Source organism: Periplaneta americana, chromosome 15 (genome assembly GCF_040183065.1).
Source record: "Periplaneta americana isolate PAMFEO1 chromosome 15, P.americana_PAMFEO1_priV1, whole genome shotgun sequence".
NCBI lineage: Eukaryota > Metazoa > Arthropoda > Insecta > Blattodea > Blattidae > Periplaneta > Periplaneta americana.
The window spans coordinates 160899552-160924271 of NC_091131.1; the positions used below are offsets into that span (position 1 = coordinate 160899552).

The 24720-nt window shown below is 36.2% G+C and overlaps 1 protein-coding gene across 1 annotated transcript in view; it reads right to left on the reverse strand.

The window, feature by feature from the left end:
• The window catches only part of LOC138715684 (uncharacterized), a 65066-nt gene that overhangs the window by 22582 nt on the left and 17764 nt on the right, over positions 1-24720 (reverse strand). The window contains exons 2-4 of the mRNA XM_069848749.1: positions 21152-21295; positions 13977-14107; positions 6031-6110 (exon numbers count right to left, since the gene is read on the reverse strand). Coding sequence (XP_069704850.1) covers positions 6031-6110; positions 13977-14107; positions 21152-21259 — 319 coding nt within the window. The 5' untranslated portion in view covers positions 21260-21295. The remainder of the gene's footprint in view (positions 1-6030; positions 6111-13976; positions 14108-21151; positions 21296-24720) is intronic.

The following is a 24720-nucleotide window of genomic DNA, read 5'->3' on the forward strand; positions in this document are numbered from 1 at the left end:
ATGTTGGCTAATCTGGCATTTGTCAGTTCATATATGAAATTGTATTGTTGAGCGGGAACAAAAAGGTTGTAACCGTTTAGCACTGCATGCTTGAAAGTTAGTCCAACGTTTTGTGACGACAGAAATAAAGATAAAGAGCGAAAATAATAAGTCAAAGTGGAAGAGGAATCAGAAGAAACACAAAAGGAATACTGGACGACCATATATAGCTCATGAAAACAAACCTAGACTAGGAAAAAAAAACAAGTGAAGAGGTGTGTGCATAAAGGTTGTAAGCTTTTCTTAAACCACATATGAATATTAGGTTCAATACAAAATTAAGTTAATAAAAGACATTACAGTAATGCTTAGACGTAAATGATTACAGTCTAAATATTTGTTTCTTATGGTTTCAGATGGCTTCACTCAAATGTCCCTATCAATGCAAGGATTTAATAAGAAGGACAACAAACTCCTGTTTGAAAAATTTTACCAGGTGGATTATAATCAACAAACTCTTTACCAATTTTCTGATTGTCCGGAGCTTAAAAATATCAGGAAAAAGAGTATTGAGGCAGTTTCTAGAACATATTGCACACAATTGTTAATGTTAATTGTTAAAATTGTTAAAAGCTTGCAACCAACAATGTAAAGAAGTGTTACAATTTTTTACATGCAAAAGTAAGTCTTTTGTTCAATTTTTAAATGTGCATCATTATTGAAAGTTTTTCAATTCTTCTATATAGTCCGTATTGTTATAGACGCTCTATGGAGTTCAAAGAAAAAAACTGAAAACATGTGTCAATAAAATGTTGTCAAAATAGTTGCTTTGTCTTTTCTGAAAAAATGTATAATTTGCTTATTGCGGTCTTTTTGTCCGAAGGTATTCATTTATAGGCTATAAATTGGGACCTAAAGATAACTTTCAGTTAGTCGAAAACGTTAGCCCTGACACCAACTAAAGACAAATAATTAAATTATAAGACAGACTGTTGTTGTTATTATTACTTATTAATCTTGTTAGACATACCTACAGCTCATCGGAAAATGTAACGGAAGAGAAAGATTTGATGCTGACAATGACTACATAATCGCCCTTACAGCTGCGGAGAGGGGCAATTCCTATGCGTTGGGAAGGGTTAGCAGTTAAAATGTCCATTGCAAAATGTCCACAGCACAAATGTCCATAAACTATAATGTGCACATTGCTATCACGTCCATACGAAATAAATGACCTCAACGAAAATATCCATAAACTATAATGTCCACTTTGCCATGACGTCCATACGAAATAAATGGCCACAACGAAAATGTCCATAAACTATAATGTCCACTTTGTCATGACGTCCATGCGAAATAAATGACCACAACGAAAATGTCCATAAATTATAATGTGCACTTTGCCAAGACGTCCATACGAAATAAATGACCACAACGAAAATGTCCATAAATTATAATGTCCACTTTGTCATGACGTCCATGCGAAATAAATGACCACAACGAAAATGTCCATAAATTATAATGTGCACTTTGCCAAGACGTCCATACGAAATAAATGACCACAACGAAAATGTCCATAAATTATAATGTGCACTTTGCCAAGACGTCCATACGAAATAAATGACCACAACGAAAATGTCCATAAATTATAATGTCCACTTTGTCATGATGTCCATGCGAAATAAATGACCACAACGAAAATGTCCATAAATTATAATGTGCACTTTGCCAAGACGTCCATACGAAATAAATGACCACAACGAAAATGTCCCTAAACTATAATGTGCACTTTGCCATGACGTCCATACGAAATAAATGACCACAACGAAATGTCCATAAACTATAATGTGCACTTTGCCATGACATCCATACGAAATAAATGACCACAACGAAAATGTCCATAAACTATAATGTGCACTTTGCCATGACGTCCATACGAAATAAATGGCCACAATAAAAATGTCCATAAACTATAATGTCCACTTTGCCATGACCTCCGTATGAAATAAATGTCCACAACGAAAATATCCATAAACTATAATGTCCACTTTGTCATGACCTCCGTTTGAAATAAATGTCCACAACGAAAATGTCCATAAACTATAAATGTCAACTTTACCCTGACATCCGTATGAAATAAATGTCCACAACGAATATGTCCATAAACTATAAATATCAACTTTGCCATGACATCCGTATGAAATAAATGTCCACAACGAAAATATCCATAAACTATAACGTCCAATTTGCCATGACGTCCGTATGAAATAAATATCCACAACGAATATATCCATAAACTATAATGTCCACTTTGTCATGACGTCCATATGAAATAAATGTCCACAACGAAAATATCCATAAACTATAAATGTCCACTCATATATTTGAGTTACTGTAATTGCTTAACTGTAAGATTCATTGTAAATACGATGAAAGAGTAATGGAACGGAGAAAAATTCCCTCCGGCGCCGGGATTTGAACCCGGGTTTTCAGCTCTACGTGCTGACGCTTTATCCACTAAGCCACACCGGATTCATCCCGGTGTCGGACAGAATCGTCTCAGTTTAAAGTTCAAACTAGTCACCCATTACGAGTGCACCTCACCACATGTATGGACTTCGGTCCTAGGTTCATAGATATCTATGACGTAGTGCAGAGGGCGGACACTAGAGGGAACCCAAGAGTTGGAACTTAAAACTGAGACGATTCTGCCCGACGCCGGGGTGAATCCGGTGTGGCTTAGTGGATAAAGTCAGCACGTAGAGCTGAAAACCCGGGTTCAAATCCCGGCGCCGGAGGAAATTTTTCTCCGTTCCATTACTCTTTCATCGTATGATGATGCAGAATATCTGCATGGAAATATCATATGTACTTCGGTACATTGAAATAATATATAAAATATATAAATTATATATAAAAAGTTATATTCATTGTAAATGTTTTGTTATTGTAAAAAATTGTATGTTATAATTACCATTAATGTATTTGAATAAAAATCGATAATATTGCAGTAATTAGATAAATGAGCAAATACTTTAAATTGTAGGAAAGATCATTGTATTAATATTAGAATGTTTTGTAATTAACCTATGAGATCTACTTTTGAATCATGAATAGAACGTCAACTGCAGCACAAAAAAATGCAAGCGTTCCCTCAAACCACACACATGATGTCAAGTCAACTAAATTAATCTCTGTACGCCTTAGGACAAAGTACGGTCCCTAACATGACAAATAAACCTAATGTTATAATTCAATTTTTGATTACTCTTATCACATGAATTGTTTTGTTAATAATGTTTGTGTTATGCTATTGATTCAGGCCCAATTTCATAATAATTGGAGCGACTAGATATCAGTCAAATGAATATATAGGCTACTTACATAATTTCACCTTGAAAAATAATGCCTTAAAAAGAGAATAATTATTCCAAAATGTCCATATTCATATATTTATTAACAAAATCCTCCACGATTTCGCGTGAAGGAAAAGTGCTCGTTTTTGCACCACGTTGCATTAAAGGTGTTTTTTTTTCGGTATATTCTCAGAGCTTTACTAAGGATTCTTTGACCGCAGGAAGCAAATTTAAGCACTTCTTCATAGCGTATGCCTTAAAATCCTGTCACGTAACATCTGTGCAATATCACAGCATGTTCTAAGCATGTCATGAAAAATCGTCTACGAAATCGCGTCTAAATCTTTGATAATGTACGTATTTAAATATGTGAGTTGTTAACTTTACAGAGCTTAAATAATACTGGTGACAGCTCTGCGGCGCTCTACAATGAATTTGGCGACCTGAGAATCCTGACAATATGCCAGCATGCAACTAGGCCAGCGTCGGGCAAGAGAGCGGCTCCGTTTAGCCGGTCAGAGCTGCTCTCGCTCCGCAAAGCACTTCAATTCCAAACCGGAGCAGAACGCTCACGCAGTGGCGGACTCACATTACAGCTACCTTCCCTGCATTAATATAACAAGCCATTCAGTCTGTCAATACATAATAGTTTATAAGAATGGTACATCAATCCTTTGTACAGTAGGCTACAGAGTTTATAACATTGTTATTAATTTAATGAAATAAACTTCGCTCTATGCATCACACAAATCATTAGGTTTAGGCCTATATATATGCACAGTACTTTAACAATTAATGATATGAATAGTATGAATAGGATATGTAATGAAGGATTACAATCAGAAACACAGGAAGGAAATTAATAATTATAGGGACCGGATTTTTATGTAATATCAAGGTGTGAAATATGTACATATTTACGTAAGAAAAATATGCTGAATATGCACCAAAATATGTAAAATCGTGAAAATATTTAACATCAATATCTGGCAGGTATAGGATAGGTAAGACTCTCCAGTTGGGATTTCGTAGAGCACCTTAATTTTTACCGCACACTTGACACATTACTATTTTTCTATCTTTAGTGAAAGCTTCGTCCATCGCAATCCATGATTTTATTTTTGTCGTTAGGGTTGAAGATACAGGGGCCATTTTAGTTAGTTAAAACCAGTAGATAAACTCACTTGCACTTTATACTGTAAGTACTAAAACTAGAGAACTGAGTGAAATGAATGACAGAACAGAACTGCAAGCAGTGTTTGGCTTTACTGGAAATAAGAGGAGATGTAGGACACATGCATTTTAGATGCTCCCTGTAAGAAACAAAGTACCTACTAAAACATCAAACTATAGGCATTTACAAACTGTTGTTTGAAAAGTGACATTCCTGTCTCATTAAAAAAAAAAGCAGGATTATTCCAGCCGAGAACCATATTTTCTGATTGATCAGAAAATCCCATTTCCGTATAGATCTACTAAATTTAAAGTAAAGAGGTCAAGCATTAACCTGAAAAGCTATTTATTTTAATCTTTCAACATCTTTCCAGTTTGTTCCTTTACTTCAGCTTCTTTTCAAAAGTCGGCTACTTTATTGCGGCTCATGCCAGAATTGACACGGGTTTTCCCTGGAAGGATTAGGAAGAGGGTGGGTAAGGTTGCAAATTGCATGGGAACGGCTTGTTAAGACGTGTGCAGAACAATTATAGTTCGAGACAAATCATGTCGTCCTCGTCCCACTCCACCGCATGAAGGCAACGCTATTTTCTGAGTTATTTTTACAATACAAGGTAGTTGTATGAGAAAGGTTGCCTTTTGTTCACTCATATTTACAGTGGGCGGATTGGGATGAGTGCCTCTATTACTTTCTGGAACTAAGGACGTTTATGTTTCGTCCCGAAATATATCCTTTCTTGGGTAGGTAAAAAGGCTTTTTAAATCTGTGTATTTCAAATTGTAAAATTCCACAGGAGAAGTTTTTTTTTTCCTTTTAGAGAAGTAAAATGAATAGAACCCCTAAATATGTAGATTCATGTAATATCAAGCCGTAATATGGGGTAAATATGTAAAAATATGTAATATGAAATTTTAATATATTAATGGTAAATACAAGATTCGCAAAGATTTGTTATTTATATACGGTTAGGTTGAAAGGAATATAATATGTAATTACATAAAAATCCGGTCCTTAATAATAATAAACACTCTGTTACACTTCTTTGCATGAAGAAACTATTGTAACAAAATCGTACTTCTGTCAATCTGAAATCAATAACTATTTTCTACTGAAACAAAACTACTTGAAACTCAATAACCAAAATAACTATAACTTATGGTTGTTTTCCGAGACTTACGAGGTCGTATCACTTGCAGAAACTGTTCATGTTTGGAACAAATGAATTAGCCATGTTCAGTCTCAAAATATAATTCAGGTTTTCGTCTGACATGCAGCTTCTCAGGCGGGTGCATCTCCAAAGTTAGCCATCCCACTGCGAAGTGAACCACTGCACTGACAGTGAGTGACGTGGATGCGTCACAGTGCTCGGGAGAACTGCTCTTTAAAGTAAACAGCGCTCATTTCCCAGAATCACGTAACATGCCGAGCCCTGAACTAGGCGGAGGAGCGTCGCTACAACACTTAACTAACATACGAGTATCGCCGGAACGACACGACGTGACTGAATTTATTGGCACTCACCATTGTCAGGAAGAGTGCAATTCAGGAAGTGGCCGTTCCACTTCTCGTAGGTTCCTTCAGTGGTGATGTTCTTTTCTGCACTGCAATAAGGACAACATATAAAATAATCCACATTCTTCTTGTTTACAAACTTTTTACCTATAATTAATTCTATAGTCGCCCTTTACTAATAGAAAAATGAAAAGATTTTGTGCAACAGAAATTACACTGACGTTATCATGGAAATGTTTGTCATATCCCATAAACAACAATGTTAACGAGTCCATTCCTATACCCAAATGAGTCCACATTGTGTGTGTGCGAAGATATGAGAAGTTACCAGTTGTCAGATATTGACTTATAGCTGTATTTTCTTTATTTACGTTATTGGTTTGACATACGCATTGAAAGAATTAGTGGATTTAAGGGGAGAGGATGGTATTTTTTGGTGAAAAATGAGTAAATTACAAAAAAAAAAAACGAAATTCTTTAAAATACTGTGTGATATATGTGGAATGCATAGCATAACATTTTGTGGATATTTGTGCCCTTATCGGATGTTGAGTCGCCATTTTTAAAATTCCTGCGTTATGGATTTTTAAATCATTCGCCCACTTTCATTGTTGTTTCTGGTAAATTAAATTTTCAAAACAAAATTGTTTTTCTTTAAAATACCCTTTGATACGTGTGGAATGCATTGCATAACATTTTGTGGATATTTGTGCCCTTATCGGATGTTGAAACGTCATTTTTAAACTTCCTGCGCTATTGATTTTTAAATCACACGCCCGCTTTTATAGGTTTCCAGTAACTTCATTTTTTTGCTACATTGCCAGACAAAAATAGATATAATTTCTGAATTTAAAGACACATGCATGAAATTTAGAACACACATTCTTTAGACTATTAGGAAACTTTTCTCTGTAACAGAATTTTGTTAATTAATTTCATTTTAAAAATACGTCCGTTTGTTTGCAAGAAAGGAAATCAGAAAATTGTTATTACATTTTAATTGTTTATTTTACAAATGCAGGAACTAATATCAAAATTCTGTTACAGAAAGTTTGTAGAACATGCTTTTGCAAATACATTGCAAAAAATTGTTTTAATCTGTCTTTAAAAACGGTTTAGATATATCGGTTTTAGAACAATCCTGCATTGGGTATATATTTTTTTTCAAATTTGGGCCCCAAATAATTTTCTTTTTTAATACTTTTATTTGGTTGAGTTGCCACAGCTATGAGCTCTCTACATACAACAAATTAATATTTTACACCAAATAGGAAAAAAGTTAAAAAAAATACCATCCTCTCCCTTTAAGAAAGATAACATCTGTGAAAGTGAAAAAGAAAAAACCATTTTTATTATAAGAAAACCCATTTCCCAGTATAGTCTAGAAGTGTCTAAATTTATTATGTTAAAATATTCACAACTTTGGTCACAAACAATATTTAATTTGTTTTATTTACCCTTGAGTTGCAAAATAAATAAAAATGCTTTATACTTCGCTCGATCATCTGTTATGCACACGACAGTCCAGATTTTCCTTGTCAATTTGTCTCATTTTATACTGGGTTTTTCAAAAGTGATAGTAAAAAATTTAGAGATGAAAAGTAAAGACGAAAAGAAGAAAAAAAGTTCCAGTAAACATGGTCCGCAAGTTAACCGTATACGAGATAATGCAATTTTGTGCTGGTTAGGGCCCGCTGAATACTAAGTACTAACTACAACAAAATCAGTGACAATTTTATTTAATTTATCAGTCACGAGACAGTAAAATTCATTATTTTTGCTTCAAATATGATTAAACATACACAAAAGAAATATTATTGTTTGAGCAACAGTAAGTTTATGAATAAACAAAGTACAGTACGGTCACAGTCTACTATATACAGTCGCGAAGCTTGAGGTGATTTTTTGCAAATCTCGCGATAAAGCGCTCCAAGCGGTTAGCAACTAGAAACAATAGACTGTCCACTGTCGACTTTGGATTTAGAGTCGACTGTGTCGTATTTCCATCGAGTGCTAGGTCGTTGCGTATTTCGCATTGATGCTTGTGAAGAAAAATCCTAACATCTATTTCTTATTTTACTTCTAGATGCAAAAAGTGGTTAATAAACAGCAGGGGAAGATCTAATGACAAAGAATGAAGCATATCTTTATAATAATATAAAGTTTTGCTCTCTTCATTTCGAAAACACGCAATTTATGAATGAAAACAAAAATAAATTAATCTGGAATGCAGTTCGAACTTTATTTGATGTTTCAAATAAACCTGTTCTGTTATTACCTGCAGCTGAGAAACAAAAGCTTTGCATTAATTCTACGTCTGTATCAGCTGATTCCTTGAATAATTGTACATTTTCAGACAACTTAGGCCTACTTTTTTTTCAAAGGATATGTTTTTAATTATAGCTGTTAATTTTGTTGCTATTTTTATTTGTTACTTTACTAGAGACGTAGAAAAAGTAAGTCTGTTACAATAAAATTCATTGATCACGTTTTATTTCCAATTCTGGTGTGATTATTATTGCTTAACCTCATCCCACTTTGTTAACTACGTAAGCCTACACTACAAGTACCGGTAAACTTACACGTAAGTTACCCCATTAATTCATATTTCCATTATTATTGTTATTATATTGTTGTAAAGGGAAATGCAAATTAATATTTATTGGATTCATAGTTCATTATCGCTATAATCTTGAATGAGTGAAGCGATTATAGTAAATTTCAGTTCGTTTTGCACAAACAAAAATAATATTAACCTATTTCTTGCAGGTATCTTCGAGTTTATGGCGGAATTTAATATACTTCATTAAAATAATAAATGAACTTTATCCATTTAATATTTCAATAATGGAAGGAAGGTGTTAATTTTTCCAATAGAACCCGACAACGAAAGTGTAACATATTTTGTCGTCTGCTAGGAGAGATCTGTGATGATGAGGCGATAGTAGCGATCCTAGTGGTGGGCATCTACCCATGTTTGCATTTTTACTACATATTGATCTTCGCGACTGTATAAAGTAGACTGTGGTAGGGTATGAACATGTTAACTGAAGAATTTTACAGCAGGTGTTCAAAATCCTGACCATGCACTTGAATGCATCTGTCTTCACAAAGACCCAAGAATGCGCTCAAGCAATCCTGACAATTCATTTGCAGGTGTGGTGATTTCTGTTGCGTAAAAAAGGCTTTCTGCATAACCCCTTACACAAAAATCCAAAGAATTTAAATCCAACTTAAAAGATAAGAAACAAGGATAATGGTATGAAAATTAACGTTTCCAAAATTAATGTAATAAGCTTTTCTAGGAAATCTTCTTCACTGAAATTTAATTATTATGTAATTACTGTTCTAATAAACAGAACTGATTTTGAAAGAGAGATGGAACGGAGAAAAATTCTCTCCGGCGCCGGGATTTGAACCCGGGTTTTCAGCTCTACGTGCTGACGCTTTATCCACTAAGCCACGCCGGATACAATCCCGACGCCGTTTAGAATCGTCTCAGATTAAGCTCCATCTCTTGGATTGTATCCGGCGTGGCTTAGTGGATAAAGCGTCAGCACGTAGAGCTGAAAACCCGGGTTCAAATCCCGGCGCCGGAGAGAATTTTTCTCCGTTCCATCTCTCTTTCATCATGTGATGACGCAGAATATCTGCGTGGAAATATCATATGTACTTCGGTACATCAAAATATATATGATATGCGTAATAAATCACTTTGTGATTTAAAGACGGCGCCCATACCGTCGGATCCCGGCCAAACAGTCACTCATCTGAGTGCACCTCAACACATGTATGGACTTCGGTCCTGCGTTCATAGACATCTATGACGTAATGCAGAGGGCGGCCACTAGAGGGAACCCAAGAGATGGAGCTTAATCTGAGACGATTCTAAACGGCGTCGGGATTGTATCCGGCGTGGCTTAGTGGATAAAGCGTCAGCACGTAGAGCTGAAAACCCGGGTTCAAATCCCGGCGCCGGAGAGAATTTTTCTCCGTTCCATCTCTCTTTCATCATGTGATGACGCAGAATATCTGCGTGGAAATATCATATGTACTTCGGTACATCAAAATGTATAGAACTGATTTTGTAAAAAATCTGGGAATATTCACCGACAGTAAACTGCATTTTCATAATCATGTTAATTACATTTGTGCGAGATCGTGCGTATTTGCTTGGTTTCCGCACAAAACCAATCCGCGGAAAGTCTAAAATTCCACATTCAGTATTCCCAACCTAACACACATAACAATTTCCCTCTTCTTACCGCTCAAGTGACATATTGATTTTACTGCTTTAGGCTTTTAACATATTATTTTAGAAGCGTTCAATATAGTAATAATTATAAATTAGAAACTTACCACTGCAATTTCACCTAAATTGCACTGTTAATTATTGTTTTTAAATATTTGCAAAAATTAAGTAAACTCTACAACTCCACTAAAGTTACTGTATTCGTGATGCATGTATCATTAAGGAAGCCGTTTGTTTTAAGTTCGCATTTATAGACTGGGGGAAAAAAAGACAGACGTATATCACGGCCTGCTGGAGTATAGTAAACACAGAAAACATTTTAATGCAACAATGTTGAAGAAAGATATTTTGGTTTTGCAAATTTGCCGTCATTGAACAGAAACCAAGATGGAGATTTCATTGCAACTAATTAGAAATTCCTCTTTCAGGTATGTAATAAATGATCTTCGCACAAAAGAATGTACGATACACGAGCGGTATGTTTTCTTTCAATTCTCGGAAATTAAAAAAGCTCAACTACGTTTCGCTTTTTCAAACTTTTCCTCGAACATGAAAACTTCAACATACCGCTCTTGTAACGCATATTACTATTTCAATCATGCAATCAGAACGTTGGCAATAATACGGCCAATAACTTATTCTTTTTCCACGACTGATTCTCCTTTAATTATCTACTATACATTAGTGCAATCGAAACTCGAATATGCATCTCGAGTTTGGAACTCTATTACAACTACAGATTCGGCTAGATTACAATATATACAAAGAACATTTATATCCTTATGCTCATTCAGATTTGTTGACGTCGTACAAAATTTTGTCGAATATCCTTTTGAGAAGATTAACTCCATACGTAGATGAAATTATTGTGGATCATCAGTGTGGTTTCAGGCGTAATAGATCGACTATTGATCAGATTTTTTGTATTCGACAGATATTGGAGAAAAAATGGGAGTATAAGGGTACAGTACATCAGTTATTCATAGATTTCAAAAAGGCGTATGACTCGGTTAAGAGAGAAGTTTTATATAATATTCTTATTGAATTTGGTATTCCCAAGAAACTAGTTCGATTAATTAAAATGTGTCTCAGTGAAACTTACAGCAGAGTCCGTATAGGCCAGTTTCTATCTTATGCTTTTCCAATTCACTGCGGGCTAAAGCAGGGAGATGCACTATCACCTTTACTTTTTAACTTTGCTCTAGAATATGCCATTAGGAAAGTACAGGATAACAGAGAGAGTCTGGAATTGAACGGGTTACATCAGCTTCTTGTCTATGCGGATGACGTGAATATGTTAGGAGGAAATCCACAAACGATTAGGGAAAACACGGAAATTCAACTTGAAGCAAGTAAAGAGATAGGGTTGGAAGTAAATCCCGAAAAGACTAAGTATATGATTATGTCTCGTGACCAGAATATTGTACGAAATGGAACTATAAAAGTTGGAGATTTATCCTTCGAAGAGGTGGAAAAATTCAAATATCTTGGAGCAACAGTAACAAATGTAAATGACATTCGGGAGGAAATTAAACGCAGAATAAATATGGGAAATGCCAGTTATTATTCGGTTGAGAAGCTTTTGTCATCCAGTCTGCTGTCAAAAAATCTGAAAGTTAGAATTTATAAAACAGTTATATTACCGGTTGTTCTGTATGGCTGTGAAACTTGGACTCTCACTTCGAGAGAGGAACAGAGATTGAGGGTTTTTGAGAATAAGGTTCTTAGGAAAATATTTGGGGCTAAGCGGGGTGAAGTTACAGGAGAATGGAGAAAGTTACACAACACAGAACTGCACGCATTGTATTCTTCACCTGACATAATTAGGAACATAAAATCCAGACGTTTGAGATGGACAGGGCATGTAGCACGTATGGGCGAATCCAGAAATGCATGTAGAGTATTAGTTGGGAGGCCAGAGGGGAAAAGACCTTTGGGGAGGCCGAGACGTAGATGGGAAGATAATATTAAAATGGATTTGAGGGAGGTGGGATATGATGGTAGGGACTGGATTAATCTTGCTCAGGATAGGGACCAATGGCGGGCTTATGTGAGGGCGGCAATGAACCTCCGGGCTCCTTAAAAACCAGTAAGTAAGTAAGTATGCTCATTCAGATTTGTGCCCATTAATTCCGGGCATAGCTTTGAGAGAAAATGCGATTACTGCAATTGTCGAAGTCTATATGCAAGACGCCACGAGTTCGATTGTCTATTCTTTTCCAAGGTTCTGAAAGGTGATAAACCCCGTGACTTCTTTTTAAAGAATATTATCTTACGTATTCCGACGATGATACGAAAGCTCACAAACTTTTCTATAATAGAAATTCAACATTTCTTTCACCATTCTCCAGATGCATTAAAAACGCCAACATACATGGAGAAGAATTCGATCCTTTCAATGTATACACTTAATTTTTTCCTGGCAATGACTTATGATTTATTTATTCTTGTAAAATTTATAGTTACTTGAACATTTCTAGTATTCTTATAGTACCGTGACTAGAGAAGGAACTTCGTTTAAGATTGTTTTATTTATTTGTGCCATTAATTAATTACAATATTAATTTACTTAATTTAATATCTGTATTACTAACATTGTAAATATTGTTTTCAATTTATTTTAATATTGTGTTATTATTGTATCATTTGTGGTAGGCTATTATTGGTCTATGGCTGTTGACCAGCACATTACCATTATAATAAATACATAAAATATTATTATTATTATTATTATTATTATTATTATTATTATTGTTACCGGTATTACTATTGTTATTATTGTTAGTGTTATTATTATTGTTATTGTTATTATTATTATTATCATCATTATCATCATCACCATCATTATTATTATCATCATTATCATTAGTAGTAGTAGTAGTAGTAGTAGTAGTAGTAGTAGTAGTAGTAGTAGTAGTAGTAGTAGTAGTAGTATTATTATAAGACTGAAATATAGCTAATTTCTTTCCTGTATTTCACCCTGTGAAATCTAAAGGTAAGCGTTCACTACATCGTATCACACTCATCGGACGAATCACACGGATCGGAAAAAGACTATCTTTGCTATAATTGTTATGTAACCGCGTTCACTACATCGTATCGGACGCATCGCCTATCGGTAAATCCGTCCACGTTTCTCGGATGGGCAACTTTTCCGATGCGTGCGATCATGGCCTTCTTTAATAAATCAATTTTAATTGGTCAACTGTTACTATTATGTTGTGCCATGTTCAGTGTCGCAGACGGAAAACTTATTTCGCGTGTAGAAAATTGCGAAGAACTATATAATTTGAGGCGTTCCCATTACAGTAATCAAGTCGTTTCTTGCAAATATATTATGTAACCAATATTTCTTTCGTTTCTGCCTCTTCAATTAAGACGCATGAAGCAATTACAAATTCTTATTCGCTAACAGACGTAATTAATAGACCTAACCTCAACTCCTTTGCTTTCAGTAATGTCAATATCGTACGACGTCATGTTTCAAACAGCTGACAGGGGAATCCGATGAGGCGATGAGGTGGAGCCGTTACAGTGAACACACTGCACTTAAAATATCCGTTGCGTGCGATTCGTACTAGGAGTGCGATACGATGTAGTGAACGCTTACCTTTACAGCAATCCCAGTCCCCTTTATAAGTTACAAGTATAAGGAATCATATAGATGTCCTCAAATCCCCTGCCAGGCTTTGTTTTCTCTTACCTGTTGTCAACGATGCTGATCTGCAGTTTGTGCACCCCGTCGGGAGAGGTGCTGCAGTCGCATATCCAGCAGGAGAATTTTGCCAACAGTTCTTTATTGTTGATGTACACAACCTTCCAAGAATTCTGCATCTGTATAAAGATTACAGACCTCAATCAGACAAGGCTGTTCTCAATTTATATTCATGGCTGAGGACTTTTCGTTGAAACCTTGGTCTTGTGGCTAGAGCAGCGGTGACCAAAGCTGGTGTCGTGATTACATCGCGTAATCACAGACATTCAAACGGGTACGAGCAGTTTCCTGTACATTGCTGTACTGAAGGCAAGCAGTGGCGGTATTATGTCGCTCTACAAACTCTGTTTCTACAAGCAGTAAGGGGTGGTTTCGTAAAGAATGAGAAGGAGAATTTTTTTGTTGTTTTGTCGGACAAAATGTAATATATTATGGATTTACTCCCTCTGTCCCATAATAATTGTCGGTACGCCGAAATGGTATTACAGTAATTACAGACGACGGGGAAAACGAGAAGTTCACGCATGAGGAGAAGCGCTGTAGATCAGTGTACAAGGTTATGCAGGGCAATGACGTGATCTTATTGAGACAAGCAACACACACCACCCAGAAAATTACCGAAAGTGGGTATTGGTTTTCAATTCACAGGTATGGCACTATATACAAACCAATGTAGCAAAGCAAGCTGGAAATCGTTAGTAGAGCATACTCCTGCAGTGAGTACATGCGTTTGAACAGACATGGACATCCTGGGAACACAACTGGCGGTAGTGAGTGACAGGGGTAGCAAGAACCTTACAGACAGTGAACGGCAGGCGGTATAGGAGTTTTTGTTGAAAAACACTACGGCTGACATAGTGAAGAAAGGTGCATAATAGGTGCGGCAGAGAAATTTCATGTCAGTAAAAGAACAGCACGCTGCATTTGGCAACGGGGGCGGCAATCTTTGGAAAGTGGATCCATGCTCATCACCAAATTAATCCCAGCAATAAATGCAAAATGGCCTCCTGGACCGCGCACAGGGAGAATTCAGGTGTCAGTGCAGCAGGACAATGCGCGTCCGCATATCGCTCCCAATGACCGCACATGGATGGACGCTGCAGCAGCCAGTGGAATCACTTTGGAACTCGTGTGCCAACCGCCAAACAGTCTGGATATGAATGTTTTAGATCTGGGTTACTTCCGGGCAATTCAGTCTCTCCAGCATCAGTCAGCTCCACAAACTATTGATGAGTTGATCGCCAGCATTGAAACAGCTTTCTCTCAGCTGACACGCGACAAGCTCAACAACGTCTTCCTCACTTTGAAGAGTAATCTCTTTGAAATAATGAAAGTCAATGACGGAACAACAACAAGATTCCCCATATGCAAAAGGGGCACCTGGACCACCTCAACATCCTGCCATCTCGCTTGAAGTGTCCTCGGAACATTTACGACGAAGTTATAGTAGCACTGCAGCAATAGGTCTGTGGTTCTAGGCAAACTGTTGGAATGACAACCTTCCCGGTCTAACAGGCAGTTTTTTCGTCTTTACTCATAGGAGAATGTTTTTCTTTGTTTCACTTCTTGGTCAATTTGTACTACTCCTGGAGTTAATAAAGTTGCACTCCTAGAAGTATTTATTTTCGGCTCAATGACTAGCCAATTTGTACTGATCCTGGATTCATAAAGTTGTACAAGTAGTATTCATGTTCTTTTTTGGCTCAATGATTGGCCAATTTATACAGATCCCGGACTAATTTTTTTTTTCTTTTGCTAATTGAGTGACAATTTTGTACTGATTCTGGAGTAATACGTTGTATTACTCATTCATGTGTTTCATTTTGCTCCTATGTAAACGCCAGTGTAAAATTATGGACATCGGACAATTATTATGGGACAAGAAATAAAAGCGTACAGGACAATTATTATGGGACAGAGGGAGTATTAATTTGTCCTACAGAATAATATCTGTAATATTGACAATTCATATTAGAGGAGAAAAATTCGCCCCTGCGCCGGAGATCGAACCCGGGTCCTTGGTTCTACGTACCAAGCGCTCTGACCACTGAGCTACGCCGAATTCAATCCACAGCACCGGATCGAATTCTTCTCCTTCACTATTTCCCTTTGTGGCCTTACCCCAAGTCAGGCATATATGTTGTCGTTTATGTCCGATGTGAACTGCCATTATACTAGGGACGCACTCAGCTGAGTGACTTGTTTGGCCGGGATTCCGCAGTTATATGCACTGCTAGCTGAGAGAATATTATGGATTTATTAATTTGTCCTACAGAATTATATCTCTAATACTGACAATTGATATTAGTGGAGAAAAATTAAAACAAGTCATTATTATTATTATTATTATTATTATTATTATTATTATTATTATTATTATTATTATTATTATTATTATTATTATTACCGACCACTGAGTATGTGTTTCTATAATTTTTGTATACGTGCATGAATATTGATATTTTTAGATCTTCTCACTAGAAGGATAAAATTATTATGTTTTATCTCAATTTTAATCTTTAGATGAGAGTAACTATTTATTAGCTATTCATTTAATAATATTGTAGAAAAACTGATTCAATCTTATGTGCCAACGAGCTGTTAAACGCCAGGAACTGACATGTCTTAAATCATAGCCAGGAAGAGAAAGATGACATAAATAAATGTAAGGAAGTCAGCTACCTAATGGGGTTTGAAATATCTCGTGCTCTAATAAGAGTAATGATTAAAATAGCTTAAATAACTTGTCCATAAGAAGCTTTTAACTTTAAAAAACTACGAATTTCTCGAGAGAAGAATTGAGAAAATTCCTGATTATATTCAAGAGCAAGGTTAAGAAAAAGAAGCAAGAAAAATCGTATATTATTCACTGGCTCCTGATGACATCAGTGACATTACTGATACAGCAAAGCTTGAGATTTTTATCTATCTATCTATCTATCTATCTATCTATCTATCTATCTATCTATCTATCTATCTATCTATCTATCTATCTATCTATCTATCTATCTATCTATCTATCTATCTATCTATCTATCTATCTATCTATCCATCCATCCATCCATCCATCCATCCACCCACCCACCCACCCACCCACCCACCCACCCACCCACCCACCCACCCACCCACCCACCCACCCACCCACCCACCCACCCACCCACCCACCCACCCACCCACCCACCCACCCACCCACCCACCCACCCACCCACCCATCTATCTATCTATCTATCTATCTATCTATCTATCTATCTATCTATCTATCTATCTATCTATCTATCTATCTATCTATCTATCTATCTATCTATCTATCTATCTATCTATCTATTTAACCTGGCAGAGATAAGGCCATCAGGCCTTCTCTCCCCAGCAGGATTGATCACGATTTTAGTACAGGAACCACCACTGGTTGTAGTTTGACGCCAACTATTTTTCCTCCATCTCCTTACTGCATACGCCATCTGTCGCATGTAATCATTGCAGCTCGAGTTTTGATCACCGCTGGTCTAGAGTTAAAATTTTAATAAAGCATTTATCTGAATAATAGTGAGCTACAGGAAACATATTTCTAACTGTTTGAAGGATGATAATAAAATCGTATAATTGAAAGAATGAATCTAGACTTAAACATATCGTAGAGTGATCTATATATAAGGTGGAGGTGAAATAACCCTGCAGATTGAAATGTGTGATAAGGTACACTTAAAGGAATAGAATACCTATATTACGTTTTGTAATTAAATGCAATGTAAATTAGAAAATTAAGTTGGAATTTTCAGCAGTCAGGCAACATCGCCGCTAATACAGTAATCTTTCTTCTAGAAATAAAGACGTAAGAGGTCAACGAACTCAGGTCTGTCTCTCTACGCGAGACTCCCTCTCTCGCTATGACGTTGCATTCTGTTCGTAACGTTCAGTAGCTTGAAATCAGTGGCTTTTTAATTAAATTTACGCTAACCGTCCACACTATTGAAATACACCAGAGGTACAAATGATTCTTTATTAGATTTCCTTTCGATATGAATGAAAGTCACGATCCTACTCGCAATAGTTATCGAATACTTACTTACTTACTTACTGGCTTTTAAGGAATCCGGAGGTTCATTGCCGCCCTCATATAAGCCCGCCATTGGTCCCTATCCTGAGCAAGATGAATCCAGTCTCTACCATCATATCCCACCTCCCTCAAATCCATTTTAATATTATCTTCCCATCTACGTCTCGGCCTTCCCAAAGGTCTTTTTCCCTCCGGCCTCCCAACTAACACTCTATATGCATTTCTGGATTCGCCCATACGTGCTACTTGCCCAGCCCATCTCAAACGTCTAGATTTAATGTTCCTAATTATGTCAGGTGAAGTATACAATGCGTGCAGCTTTGCGTTGTGTAACTTTCTCCATTCTCCTGTAACTTCATCTCTCTTAGCCACAGATATTTTCCTAAGAACCTTATTCTCAAAAACCCTCAATCTCTGTTCCTCTCTCAAAGTGAGAGTCCAAGTTTCACAGCCATAACGAGCAACCGGTAATATAACTGTGTTATAAATTATAACTTTCAGATTTTTTGACAGCAGACTATATGACAAAAGCTTCTCAACCGAATAATAACAGGCATATACCATATCTATTCTACGTTTAATTTCCTCCCGAGTATCATTTATATTTGTTACTCTTGCTCCAAGATATTTGAATTTTTCTACCTCTTCGAAGGATAAATCTCCAATTTTTATAGTTCCATTTCGTACAATATTCTGATCACGAGACATAATCATATACTTTGTCTTTTCGGGATTTACTTCCAACCCTATATCTTTACTTGCTTCAAGTAGAATTTCCGTGTTTTCTCTAATCGTTTGTGGATTTTCTCCTAACATATTCACGTCATCTGCATAGACAAGCAGCTGATGTAACCCGTTCAATTCCAAACCCTCTCTGTTATCCTGGACTTTCCTAATGGCATATTCTAGAGCAAAGTTAAAAAGTAAAGGTGATAGTGCATCTCCTTGCTTTAGCTCGCAGTGAATTGGAAACGCATCTGACAGAAACTGACCTATACGAACTCTGCTGCACGTTTCACTGAGACACGTTTTAATTAATCGAACTAGTTTCTTGGGAATACCAAATTCAATAAGAATATCATATAAAACTTCTCTCTTAACCGAGTCATGTGCCTTTTTGAAATCAATAATAACTGTACCCTTATACTCCCATTTTTTCTCCATTATCTGTCGAATACAAAATATCTGGTCAATAGTTGATCTATTACGCCTAAAACCACAACGAAGATCCCCAATAATTTCATCACACATTTTCCTACAAAGAGGAACTCTCTTCCGACAGTCTACGTCACCTCTATATGCATCCTATGCTCGGAAATTCGCTTAATTAATTTCGTGATGGTAATCAAAATGTAATCGTTCCTTCTTTTGATTTCCTAATACAATTGATGAAATACGAATGTCCACAGAGCCGAATAAACACTTTATTGGGACTCTTATGAGTGCTGTATGAACAGCCAGGCATTTTGGTCTGTTTTACACTAGTTAACATGTGCATTTATAATAATAATAATAATAATAATAATAATAATAATAATAATCCGTGGCGCCAAGCCCTTGAAGGGTCCAGACCATCCAGCCGGAGATGCTGATCTCACGTCCATATGCCGAAGCAGAGGTGAATGATCATGCAACCAAAATGGAGATGTCGTTGTGGTTAGCACGATGATCCCCACAGCCATTATAGCTGGCTTTCGCAACCGGATTTCGTTACCTATCGTAGCTCCCCAAGTGCATCACGATGCTGGGTGGGCACCGATCATACACTGGCCGAAATTTCATGAGAAAATTTCTTCCCCCTATGAGGATCGAACCAGTGTGCATTCCGTAACACGAGTCCTAGGCAGGATGCCTCAGACTACGACGCCACGGCGCGGGACACACGTAGATTTAATAATAATAATAATAATAATAATAATGATTTATTTAACCTGGCAGAGTTAAGGCCATACGGCCTTCTCTAACACTCAAACAGGAGTAAAGACTGCGTTACAAAAACACTACAAATTTACAAATTACACTACAATTTTACACACAAAATTGAATAAGATAATAATAATAATAAAAAATAAACAACAAATAAGAAGAAATCGGACATAATATATAACATACAGAAAGAAAGAAAAAAGCATAATAATATGTGAACAGCAGGTCAAAATAAATGAGGCATACAAAAAAGACAATTATTCATAATAATAATAATAATAATAATAATAATAATAATAATAATAATAAAATAAGAATAGTAATAATTATGATGATAATAATAATAATAATAATAATAGTAATATTAGTAATTAAATAGTGCAGTACAAAGTATACAGTGAATACAATATTTCTAAGTACACACAATAAGGAAAATTAAGATTATATATAGCTCAACTTATCACATTAGAGATATAACATTATCGGAAAATATGAAAACAAAAATATAAAATAAGTTGAATATCATTAGAACATAAAAAAAATTGTGAAAACGTGGAAACATGCAATACAACACTTGTCATAATAGTAAGTTAGTTTGGCAACTCGTCATAAGATAATTTTCTAACTTGGATTTGAAAGAATTCAATGTTCGGCAGCCCTTGACTTCAGGCGGCAGAGAGTTCCAGTGACGAGAGGTAGCAACAGTGAAGGATGAGGAATACAGAGACGATGCGTGAAGTGGAATTTCTAGCGTGTTATCGCGTTGTGATCGAGTATTAATATTATGATAGCGAGAGAGAGTATGAAATCGAGCGAATAAATAATAGGGGGATGAAGAGTGCATAATTCGATATAAGAGAGAAAGTGAGTGCAGATTTCTCCTCTCATGTAACCTAAGCCATGATAACTTCTTGAAAGAAGGTGAGATATGATCATAGTATCGAACATTACAAATGAAGCGGACGCACGCGTTATGAACACGCTGTAGTTTCTGAGCGGAATCAATCCTGAGATCACTGAACAAAACGTCGCAATTTACATCTTAGTAATAAAAAAACACTCAGAAAAAAATTGAAATATTCATTAATAATAAAGTTATTAAATTCAGAAATTTCAGTTCAAAGCGGTGTCAACAACGCTCTCCCAGAGAGCTTTCACTTTAAAACGATACAAAATGTCTTACCTTACTTATATCGATGTCTTCGACTACAGATCTTCCAGTCTTGCAGTCTTCGGCCACGGCCGATTGAACGACGAGACAAAGCGCAAACACAAGTAGAAACGACGCCATGGTACACAGTAAAGGAATGGGGCACCAAAATTATACCTGGCCAAGAGAAAAATATTTGTAGTGAACAGTTATTTATTAAATATGGTTTGTGCAGGGACATCATTTTATTTTTACTTCAATTTTTATTGTACCTGAGTTTTTTAATGTACTTCACTCCCACCCCTTCTACTAATGAAGTTCAACCGTCCTCCACACAGAATCAAGGCCGCATATAGTAAACAGAACTGAGTTAGTGAGTATAGTACGTTCCAGAAATATGTTCGCGTTTTCCAGTGACGAAAGAGCTTTCAATATTGAATCATATTTTCGCACAGGTACTGTCCGTTTACCTACGTCGCATCCCGATTTCCCCCACCTGCTTCTGCTCCCCCTCTGTAAAAGCTTAGCTCTTTTCTGAAAACATTAATTTCTGTTAGGAATTGGACGTCTACGTAATATTATACAGCTGTTTAAAATGACTTAAATAAAAGGGCCTCGTTAAGTAATTAACTGTCACGTGATTTCCCCTCTTTCTACGATCCTGCGGCATAACCACTTGGACAGACAGTAGATAGCATGTCTGAGTAATTTTATCTGTGCGGGTCGGGCAGGAGTGAAGATTGAATTTACAGTACGTAAGGTACTCTTTTATAGAGTAAGTACAGAATTATTTGAACATGAGTTATTGATACGAAGTACGAACCTGGTAATTGGAATTACGTACAATAGTCTATAGTGCGATAATATGCACATTAAAACTGAAGCCTGTATCGAAATGAACGGCCACCATTTTCAAAAATGTGTTTAAATATACATATTGTGATTATTTTTCAATTTAACTTCATTCTCTATATTGTACGCTAATGTGCTGTAGACAGTATATACACTGCATAATGAATACGTCCGCATGGAAAGCTCAGTGAGTAAGAACATTCATTGTTAATACTGTATTGTATTTTGATTAAACAAAAACCTAATGAAAATTATCAAACTCAAAATTGCGATATTTCCTAGTTTCCGTAAATGGATGAACTACTTTTCTTCCCTCCTATACCTAGTAGAGTGATTTGTTTGTGTTCTACACCAGTATCATCGAACTCCAGTCGTGGAAAGGGATAGCAAACGGTGTTTCCGGTTCTCTAAAGGTATAGCCAGGTTAATATTAAAAATGTTAGTAAAAATAAAATGATGTGTCTGTATACTTCTACATATAGCTAAACAGAGTGATACTGTAACTTTGTTACAATATTTTACAGATGATAGAGGAGATCATTATGAGCAACTTTCAAATAGAAACCCGTAGGCTATCCGGAAACGTTTCTTCTGGTAGATATAGAACAGGGCTGGGCACCGGGAGCGATTCCAAACTCTAAACGGGGACACTTAATATTCATCCGTTATGGCATCAACGGTGCGCGGTGTTCGGAGGGGAAGAAAGGAGTTAAAGAGAAATCACATGGCTTCCCGCGAGAGATTAGAATTCGCTCTTGTGCCCAGCCCTGATATAGAACTTGATGTGAGTGCTAACCAGTATAAGTGACATTGTAGAATAACAACACAAAACATTCATTATTTTATTGTGAACTTTTAATTAATACATACCGTGCAAAGAATATTCACTTGAAGCATATCAGTATTCAGATACCACTAGCTTTACTCGTCACAGAAATTTTCCACCCGCCTCAGTACAGGTAAGATATTACAACTTCGCACCATCGACTGTCGAACGCGTTCGAAGATTTCCGGTATGTTCCTGACGGTGTCACAAACAATTTTATTCTATCGGTGTGTTATAAACGAGGGCTTTGAAATGGTCCCACAAGAAGTAGTCCATTGTACGGCAATGTATTCGATAAGTCGGACAATTTTACACGATAATTCTAATGCGTGAAAATTTTATTCCGTTTCCATTCGTTACTCAGTTATTGTTACTGCAAGATAAGTTACAACAGATTCCGCAATCGCGTTGTTCGTCCTTTTATGTAGGATACGTGTAGACAAATTTAATAATGGGAGTTTATGTTCCATTACAAATCTATATTTTCTAATTTAGTAGAATGGAATTTATACATTCTTACTTGAAGTTCAAACAGGGGAATCAGATCTAAATTTTGATTGAAAGATTTTATTTTGTTAAATACGTGATTAAAGACTGAATTTCATTCCGTAGACTTTGAATTCAACAGAATACATTATATTAATGAAATTTTCTCCTGTTACGTACCAGCAATTTCTTAACTCTTAACTTCACTCCTAAGAAGTAACGAAGTGTAAATTTGAAGGTACAATTCTTTTTTCAACATGAGCGAAAGAATCTTAGGTCTTTTCGGATGTTAACTGTAAAGTTAGCTTGAAGCCTGGCATACAGTTTTACTCGAAAATTCATGCCTATGAAATTAAGATTCGAAGAATCTCATTTAAGTTTTAACATGCCCCCATTTCACCCGTTTCTTGTATGTAAAGCAGACTTTCGAAAGAATAGATCGAACAGGGTGAAACGTGATGGTCAGCTTGTACAGTAGGCTTAATGGGAAGGAAGAATTTCGATGCGCTGTACATCAATTTGTTGTCAGGGAACAGACGTATAATTATAGTATGATCCAAGAAGAGAACTCACAGTGAGGACTCGGAAAATAAGGGTGTGTTCCGAGTTGGATAAAGACTTAAAAGAACACTTTTCCAAGTCAACAGCATTTAAGGTTACTTCTAAAACCATCCAGAACGAGTTGCTTGACTGCATGTTAAAAGTGTACCACGAAGAGGTAACAAAAGAACTGAACAGTGTAAACTACGTTTCCATCATTGCTGATGATACGACTGATATTTCCTGTCAATTTCAACTCGTATTACTATTACGCTACACTGTTGATGTACAAAGATTCTGGAAATTCTTAAATCCTGAAAGCCATGATGGTCTTGCTATTTCAAATTGTATCTTAACAGAACTTGAACCATTAATCGGTAACGATCCAAATAAACTGATAGCTCAGAGTTATGGCGGTGCATCTGTAATGAGTGGGGGATTGAAAGGTGTACAAAAATTAATAAAGGACAAATACCAAAATGCCAATTACATACACTGCTACGCGCATCAAATAAACCTAATACTGTCCAAAGCAGCAAGTGTCAACCGACAAGCACGTATTTTGTTCTCTAATTTGTCCGGACTTTGTTCTTTTTTTTTCTAATTCATCCCAAAGAACGCAAATTTTAGATGAAATCGTTCAGAGAAGATTACCTAGGTCATCGAATTTCAGGTGGAATTTTCACTCTCGTGGGGTTAATTACGGTGTTTGAACACAGGAAAAAATTAATTACAGTGATGGAAACAATCGAAGCCCGTGAAGACATACCTTAGATTCTACCCTACGCCAAGCCAATGAATACAAATTCCTGTTAAATGAGGAAAACTTTGTATTTTTGTTAACTTTCTTCCACAAAATTATGCCCCACGTAGAAATTATTTTCAATCAGCTGCAGAA